This window comes from Trematomus bernacchii, unplaced genomic scaffold (genome assembly GCF_902827165.1).
Source record: "Trematomus bernacchii unplaced genomic scaffold, fTreBer1.1, whole genome shotgun sequence".
In the NCBI taxonomy this organism is placed as follows: Eukaryota; Metazoa; Chordata; class Actinopteri; order Perciformes; family Nototheniidae; genus Trematomus; species Trematomus bernacchii.
Genome location: NW_022987564.1, coordinates 8427820 through 8436685, shown reverse-complemented (window position 1 = coordinate 8436685; position 8866 = coordinate 8427820). Strand labels below are relative to the sequence as shown.

Below are 8866 nucleotides of genomic sequence, written 5' to 3'. Positions count from 1 at the left end.
AGCTGTTACACACTCAAATAGCAGGAGTTTGCACTTTGCCTTTCAACTCTTTTCCAATTCATGCAAATGTGCAACTCTCAGCATGACAGAGATATGGAAGGAGAGTAAAGTGTTTGCATACAGCCATGTGAGTATTGTAATACTCACATGGCTGTATGCATGTAGACCATGGCTGTGCATTATTAAGAATACTATGTGTGTTTCAGGGAAATCGTGTTCAATGAAAGAAGTTCCAATAGAGAGAAAGTGCCTGCCTCCATGAACAAGTTCTGATAACAAACACTAGCAGGTATACAGACGCTGAAACGCAGGGTGCGGTAGCTGCAAGGAATGTGCTCAAGGCATCTTAAACCACACCCAACTCCTCCTCTCACCCTCTATCCCCCTCCCTCTCTGAGTCACCTGGCAGCCAGTGGACAGGTGTACAGGTCCAGGCAGAGTCTAGGCAGCAGCCAAATCCTGGCCTGCATCTCAGCATACCTGGCAGAGGAGTCGGGACGATTTTAATTCAAACAAACTTTATTGACATGGCAGTTAGAGTTCAATGTCGACAATGGAGTTAGAGCAAAAACAAAGAAAGTGCATGACTAAGGTCTATGTTGGTAATGGAGGTTACTCGAGTTAGAATAATAAAAGTTAAATGTGAAAAAAAGACAAGAGCAGAGCAGGAAAAAGTACTCAGATCCGTTACTTAAAGTGGACCTATCATGCTATATTTGAATAATATAGTGTAGGACCATACCTATATAAGGCATATTTATACTTTTTTCTTTTCAAAATACCAAACAGATCATGCATTTTAGCCATGCCTCATTTCGCTCAATTTGCACTTTTTTTTAGCTCTGCTCTGCAAGGGCAGATTCAGTGAGAACAGCATCATCTACTGGCCTGGCATATGTACTACAGCGTCTCCAGCGCTTTCGAACGGCAATAGCCGTAGCGCCACCGTCCTGACGTCAGGACAGTGTTCAAATCTGGATCAGTTTTTATCAGATCCGTTGCAGCCCCTTTTTTAGAGATTTGGGTATGGAGGAAAATAGAGAGGGTTGTGTTTTCTGACACTTGGTGAGTTCCCTGGAACACCGGGGACACATATTCATGTATAAAAGACGTACAAAAGTGCATTTTGCATGATAGGTCCCCTTTAAGTAAAAGTATAAATACTATGTTCTGAAAATACTCCATTACAAGTAAAAGTCCTGAGATTATAATGTTACTTAAGTAGAAGTACATATGTATTATCAGCTTAAAGGTGGGGTAGGTAAGTTTGAGAAACCGGCTCGAGATCGCTAGAATTTGAAAATACACAACCGGAGAAAATCTGCCACTTCCTTACAGAGCCCCTCCTCCATCACACACGAACGCGCACATGACCAATGAGGGCACGAGATAAGTTTGTGCACAGATGGAAGGCTGACAGGCAGGTAGGCCATCCAGTTATTTTAGCCGGGCCGACTAAAATGATTGTTCGTACTTTTTACAGTATTACGGCTTCCACAAATGACATTTTTGTATGGATTTTTTGTCAAAGCACTTAAGATATTCATTGCTATTGGGATGTTAAGAGCATTCCATGGAATATAACAAAAAGTGTATCTTGAGCCGGTTTCTCAAACTTACCTACCCCACCTTTAATGTACTTATAGTATCAAAAGTACTAAGTATGCAGAATTTCTCTTTTCACAGCATTATATAGAATACTATATAATCCTGATTGTAACGTTTAAAAATGCATGTAAAAATGTAGTGGTACTTGAGTAAATGTACTTAGTTACATTCCACAACTGAATACCATATATGCTCCACATTTAAAAAGAAAAATTATGCAGTACTAATTTGTTCAGCCATCACAAGCCTTCAAATTAGCTTAAGTGTCTCCTCCTAACAAACTGTGAACTTAGTGTTTAATAATGGATGTTAAACAAGTACATTTTATTATATATAGCCCAAAAACATACATTTGCTTCAGGGTTTACATTTTGCTCCCCTCTGTCTTTTTTCAACACTCACTTTGGACAAGTTAAAAACTGTCCTTTGTCAATGGGGAAAAAAGCAAGAAACCCCAGGAAGAGACGATGAGGAGGGATCCCTCTCCCAGGAAGGACAGACGTGTAATGGATGTCCTGTGAGACACATGATATCATCTTCCTTTTTCAGCGGAAAACTTTGTCGTCAAAGTGAAATGAGAGATGGGAGACAAAAGTACAATAACTAGGAAACGGAGAGCGGCTCAGCGGAGCAGGAGTCACTCAACACCAACAATGTGCAGGACTCAATTATTTCAGGTCTTTTACAGAAGAGGTGATGTTTTTTTTTGGCAGAATAGAAATATAAAGCTATTTGTAGATTATATTTCCTTCACTTGATGAACTTTCTACATCTCTATAGCTAAACTAGCTGCTGTCCCAGAGCTGAAATGTACTGCAATACTTTATAACGTTGATACAAAGAGCAGACTCTGTGAGTCTGCTCTTCTCTTGTCTTTCTTTTCTTTTTCTGCCTGCAGGCTGCGTCTCTGAGGCCCTGTAAGCTTTCCCAGCATGCTTTTCTCACGCTGTAATGTCACATCTGAGTATGTGACTCGCTGGAAACTGGGGCCCTGAGGTCATCTTTACACTACTGTGCGGGGAGGTAAGGTGCAAACAAGTCCATTTCAACACTATATACAATGTATGTGTTGCTCTACGTATGTGTGTATGTGGGAGGCAGTGTTGTGAGTATTTGGACTCACGCTAATGAGATGACAGTACACTCCCATTACCACCTACCATATAATGACATTTCCCTTTTAGTTCCTTCAGTCTGCATATTGTGCAGGCCTTTTATTTCCGCCTACAGAACAAGATCCAGCAAAAATAATTAGTCCCCGAGTAAAACATGATCCTCTCATTCATTTAAAAAAACTGTTTGTATCGTTTGTATCATATTTGTGTGTGTGTGTGTGTGTGTGTGTGTGTGTGTGTGTGTGTGTGTGTGTGTGTGTGTGTGTGTGTGTGTGTGTGTGTGTGTGTGTGTGTGTGTGTGTGTGTGTGTGTGTGTGTGTGTGTGTGTGTGTGTGGGCATGAACTTGAGACTTTGTCAGGAGACTCTCATAACATGACAATCAGTACTGGGTGGGGCATCGTCAAGAACCAACAACAACTTAGAAGGAAAGTCCCCACAGTGAGTGCAAGGTTCTTCATTTATAGTAGGTAAACGTTGGTGTTTCAGAGTGCTTGTGTGTGTGTGTGTGTGTGTGTGTGTGTGTGTGTGTGTGTGTGTGTGTGTGTGTGTGTGTGTGTGTGTGTGTGTGTGTGTGTGTGTGTGTGTGTGTGTGTGTGTGTGTGTGTGTGTGTGTGTGTGTGCGCGTGTGTGTGTCAATGCATACCTGTGACAGGTGTTGTCATTTTAATGCTATTATTACCATCAACATGATCGTCTTGAAATGGTGGTAATGATTATACGGGAAACACCATGCAAAGCCTTTCATTTACCAAACCGGCTTGACACCATCAGACTGGCATAAATTATTTAAAAATGTACAGTGTATAATAGTTTAAAAATCAAGACGTATTTAAAGAGCAAAGAATCAAACCTATTTAGACATTTCAATGAAAGCTGCTGATGCTCACCAACATAATTTAAAGATAAACTATTTTAGCTCCCACATATCACAGGTATCTTTGAACTTGAGCTTTCTTTAACTTCCCTAGACAGGTTGTACTACTGTGGTTGAGGTGAAACCATGATTGTTTACAGTTATTAGCAAATCTCCTGAAACACCTTAAAAGGACACAGATCCAAAACAGTTTTACCGTCAGAGTGGAAAGGTGACACAGGTAGGTGTTTGCGCCAACAACTTGGGCTTTAAACCTCCAAGACTGTGACATGCGGGCCAAAGAGGGAAAACAGTTTGTGGCATGAACACGCGATGGATATCACCAATACCCGGTCACAATGAAAAGCAGTGTGTAACCATAACTTTGTGTTATGTTAAGATGTAAATTGTGAGTTTCTTGTCAGTTAAATTCATCTAGGAGGGACTCTACAGTAATCAAAGTATATTTAATTTTGTTATATCAGAGGAAAGCTGACCCAGTTTGCCCACTTCTAAGAAACTGGCAGTGGCTTGTGGGAAATCCCGGGACTCCTTAAAATACTTTTTTCCACTGTGCACCAAAAGATGTCACCCTTATGTTCAAACGCACTGCAATTACATCCTTCGCCATGAATCAAGCAGCTGTCTTATACTGCCCCCTACTGACCAGAGTTTAACTGTGTGAACTGGGATGTGTCATCACTTTCGTCAGTAATTTTCGTTTCGTTTTCGTTTCGTTACAGTAATGATACTGCAAATGAAACAAAAACAACAGCAAACAATCACATGGACAAAGATTGACATGCTGATGTTATTATCATATTAGCATGAGAAGAGGCTCATCGCTTAAGAAATTAAGAAGTGCATACATGATTCAATTTGTGCTAGGATAAAAGTTTACAATAAGTCAAAGATAAATTATACAATAACTACAAAGTAGCTCAAAATCAATCTTATAGAAACAGATGAGAAAATACATGTGGTTTAACTTATAACAGAGATAAAGGGTTTTCATATACAATTCATACATGATGCAATACATGTTTAGCCCATTAATTAATTATTAACATACAAAGTAAGTAATTATATACGGTCAGTATCAGCGACGTGCAGTCAGGGGAGGCAGGGAGGCACCTGTGGGTGAGGCACAGATGAGATCTGCCTCACCTCAGAATGCGTCACCCCACAGAAACTGGCTGGAAAGCGGGCCCTAAGCGCATGCCTGTTACCATGTAATGTTTGTAGATCCCTTTATTACATTTATCCTCGCCATCCATAGTCTCTAAATAACTTATTTAACGTATATATGATATTTAGGCTCGCTGGTCTCATCATACGACGGCAAAAAAGCACCAGGGGAGGCAGACATAACCTCTGCCGCACTGAAGTGTGCCCCGCACGTGAGCCCACAGGTTCTTGTTGCTACTGTAATTCTACGCAGAGACGGTAGACGCAAACAACAAACTAGACTTTTGAAACTACAGGAAGATAAGGAGGACTTTTACAAAAAAGTAATAGAGATTGTTGTTAGTGATGTGTCGGTCGCGAACGAGCCGATTCTTTTGAACGGCTCTTTGGTACGAACGAGGGGAACCGAGTCGTACTTGGTGAGAGCCGTTCTTCTTATCGTTCAATCAAAGTTGGTCCGCACTCACTGCCTGCCAAAATTCACTCGCCTTTTAAAAAGCTTGATTTTGTTCCCCAAACGTATTCTGTGAAGACCCGCCCCTACTCTGTTTTGTAGGTTTCAGCACGAGGAGTTAGGTGGGGTGGGTCTTAACGGAATACGCGAGAGAGAGAAGTCATAACAAGTGGTACTGGACAGATAGACGACGTGTTTTTCGGATGTAAAATGAGCCAAACGCGAAAACGCAGCAGCATTTGGATGCACTTCAACCAAAACCCAGGCAGTGATAAAGCGCACCATTTGTAAAGGCAAAATATCCTTTAAAGCACGGTCAACAAATAATCTCCATCGCCACTTAAAAACACACTACTAATATTAAGAGTTGCGTGAATTTCATTCAAGGCAAGGCAACTTTATTTACTTAACACATGCAGAGGGTAAATTCAAAGTACATTCACTGACATGAATGACATGGATATGGCGCCACCTTGTGTCATGTTTACAATGCAGATTATTGACATTAGGTCTGGCAATGCAGTCAATCATTATCCTGGTGATTATTTCGCAGATAAACCTAGTAACCCCGCCCCCTTTTTAAAAAAACGGCTCTTTTGAACGGCTCTTTTGAACGGCTCTTTGAAAGGAACGGAGCCATAAGATCCGGCTCCCTTCAAAGAGCCATAATTCCCATCACTAATTGTTGTCCAGAAGGATAGCATGGACTTCATCTTCAAGTCAAAGTAAAACCATGCACATTTGTAATGAAAATGGGATCTTACTAAGAAAGACCAATCCAATATTTAGATGTTGGGTATCCTTTTGTTGAACGGTCTGTTTAAAATGAATCGAAGCATCAGACTAAAAAAGCTTTTGAAAACCGAATATTTCGATTAAGGTCAAAATATAATATTTGTAAATCTGAGTCAGTGAGTCAGTGCCTCACCCATGAACCTCACCGCACGTCACTGGTCAGTATAAGAACAGGAAATTCCCTTACAGCATTTTATTTTGCCTTGCCATAATCTTGCTTGTTTGTCCTTGCACCGACAAGAAGGAAAACGAAACTATGATGTTAAGTTTCGTTTCCCAGTGTAAGCTGCTGGGAGGGTATAAATACAGAGACAGTGTGCAGAGCGACATCTTCAAGCTAAACGTCGTTTCATCTCCATCTACCAGAAGTGAATCAAATACCTGAGCAAAATGAAGGGATCCGCAGGTAAGACAATTTCATTTTGCACACCTTTTTGGTGTTTAATACGTTAATATTGTGTTTATGATGTGCTATGCAATGTTGTTTTGTAAATTCAGTGCCATCGGTTCATAATATTAAATGCATTTTTGTAAAATGTCGTGTTACAATAAGATTTATTTATGTATTTATTAAACAGATGGAAGAAGGGCGTGACCCTTATTATATTTCGATAACATGCTGTCATTAACCTTCGAGAGCCTGTTGTTTTTTCAGTGTTGTGACACAAAGACTTGTATTTTTCTGACTGTAACGCTTTTATTTGTTCATGCAGACTGGCTTCCTTCCTTGTGGAAAGAGACCTTTGAGGAGCTGCTGGACGACGACAATGAGCTGGACCATGGAGACCAGTGGACTCTGAACTTCAGCTACACCCAGGGAGACACACTCACCAAAGAGGAGAAGAAGAGGGGCTGGAAGACTTTCTGCCACTCTGCCTTTGGAAAGTATGTATCTTTTATATTATATATATATCTATAAATATACACACGTGTTACAGCAAAAGTTGAATAGCAGGTCAAATTAAAAGTTAAAGTGATCATAGCACCATACAAATAGCAGATAGTGTTTATATTGCACATTTCAGGTTTATTGCACAGGATTGCAATATGTTACTTTAAACTATATATGCAGGTCAATTGTGATAAAAACATTGCTATACTTTAAAAACTGTTTTCTGTTATCTAACAAAAGTAAAGGTAAACTAAATATGCAGACAATGTCAGATGAAACCGGTCATGTGTCAAGTTCTCCTGTTTTATGGTGACTCAAAAAGCACATGATATGATTCAACCAACAAAGTTATTGTAAGATTGAACTTCCTAAATACAAAAATAAAAAAACATTACTTGTAAGAACCTAACAATATTGGTTTTACATGTTTTATTTAAAAAGGACAATGCCCTTTAACATACAGTAGTTCCAATGTGCATTAAATGTATTGCTATTGCTTTATTTCCACATTGGTCCCTAATTGGGCTTTTACATGCACTGTGTAACTTAAATGTCGAGCTATATGTATAATTATGCCACAATACACTACCATTATGGCAAAACAATAAAATAAAGATAATAATGATTACCACTGGTACTATACAGTACAATTTGCAAACAATTGCTACAGGTCTGGTTTGCTTTTAGCAAGCAGTTAGCTTTTGTTGTAAAATACTTAAAATCTGGAAAATAGTTGGTAGTTGACACCCCTTAAAAGCTGATGGTTCAAATACCTCAGGTGAAATCGTACTAACCCTGAGAATCTCCAACTTTCATTTATTGTCTTCTCCTTCCCCCACAGTTTGAAGTGTCCATCATGCAGTAAAGTTTGGAGTTCAGCAAAGGTCACGGTGTTGTTCCGTTACCGGCTGCGCGGTGAACGGGGGGCAGTGATCATGAGGCCCTTTGGACAGGCCTGTCGCAGTTGCCATGATTATACTTATGCCCGTCCTGGTTTTTCCGAGGAGGAGGTGGAAAGAGCGTTGCTCAGGCTGTGTGCCAAAATCCGGAAGAATTGCTACGGAGAAATGGATGACAACGATGTCGGAAGGGAGCCACCACACTCTAAACATAATTCCAAACCACATGAGTCGGACCTGTGTGAGGCCTGCAGTCAGGGCATATGCCGTTTAAAAGAAGAATAGAAGTGTGTGTGTGTGTGTGTGTGTGTGTGTGTGTGTGTGTGTGTGTGTGTGTGTGTGTGTGTGTGTGTGTGAGAGAATGAAAGTGATGCAGGAAGAGACTGATTCGTTATACCATTGTAATATTGTAATGTATTGTTCAAGTAAATACATACATAAAGTTGAATTTTTTCTATTGATAAAGTCTGACCGAGTTTTTTTTGTTGCCTAATACTTTAAACACAGGATCAGATCAGCCACAACTACAGCACATAAATCGACAAGCTAATCCCTTATTATACAGTTTCCTATTTCAAGGTTACTTAACATCCTTTTCATTTTGCTGACGCTTTTATCCAAAGTGATTCACAATAAGTGCAATCAACAATGAGGATACCAATTCAGAAGAGCACAAACACTGTGTGTACATTACATTCAAAGGGCTAGGGCTTTTTATATAAATGCTTATTTTCAATTGTGCTTCACAGATTAATTGCATTTTGTTTTTTTATTAATTTAAGGGCTGACAATTTCAACTTTATTGACAACAATTATTCCAATACATAAAAAAAAAAACGCACATAACATCTGTATTCATTACATTAATTCAAAACTGAGGGCATTATGAATAGAAAACAGAGAGAAAAAAACAAAACAGTGGTCCCTCGGCTGTTTTAAGGGCTTTTTTTTACTTTTGCACAATTTAGGGTTAGGGTTTTGCACAATTTAGGGTTAGGGTTAACTCTAACCCTAACTATTTTGATGTATAATATCATGTCTTTCAGAAAAGCAATATATTT

At 39.5% G+C, this 8866-nt stretch overlaps 1 protein-coding gene across 1 annotated transcript; it reads left to right on the top strand.

The window, feature by feature from the left end:
* The first annotated feature begins 6249 nt into the window (after nt 1-6249).
* Nucleotides 6250-8266, top strand: LOC117477578 (receptor-transporting protein 3-like). Its single transcript, XM_034124277.1, has 3 exons — nt 6250-6420; nt 6728-6899; nt 7748-8266. Exons 1-3 carry the CDS (start codon nt 6405-6407, stop codon nt 8088-8090), a joined length of 531 nt encoding a protein of 176 aa, XP_033980168.1. The 5' UTR covers nt 6250-6404; the 3' UTR covers nt 8091-8266.
* Nucleotides 8267-8866: the final 600 nt, after the last annotated feature.

Coding starts and splice junctions, on each gene's coding strand:
- LOC117477578 (XM_034124277.1), top strand. Junction 6,900..7,747: donor TGCCACTCTGCCTTTGGAAA/GTATGTATCTTT, acceptor CTTCCCCCACAG/TTTGAAGTGTCCATCATGCA.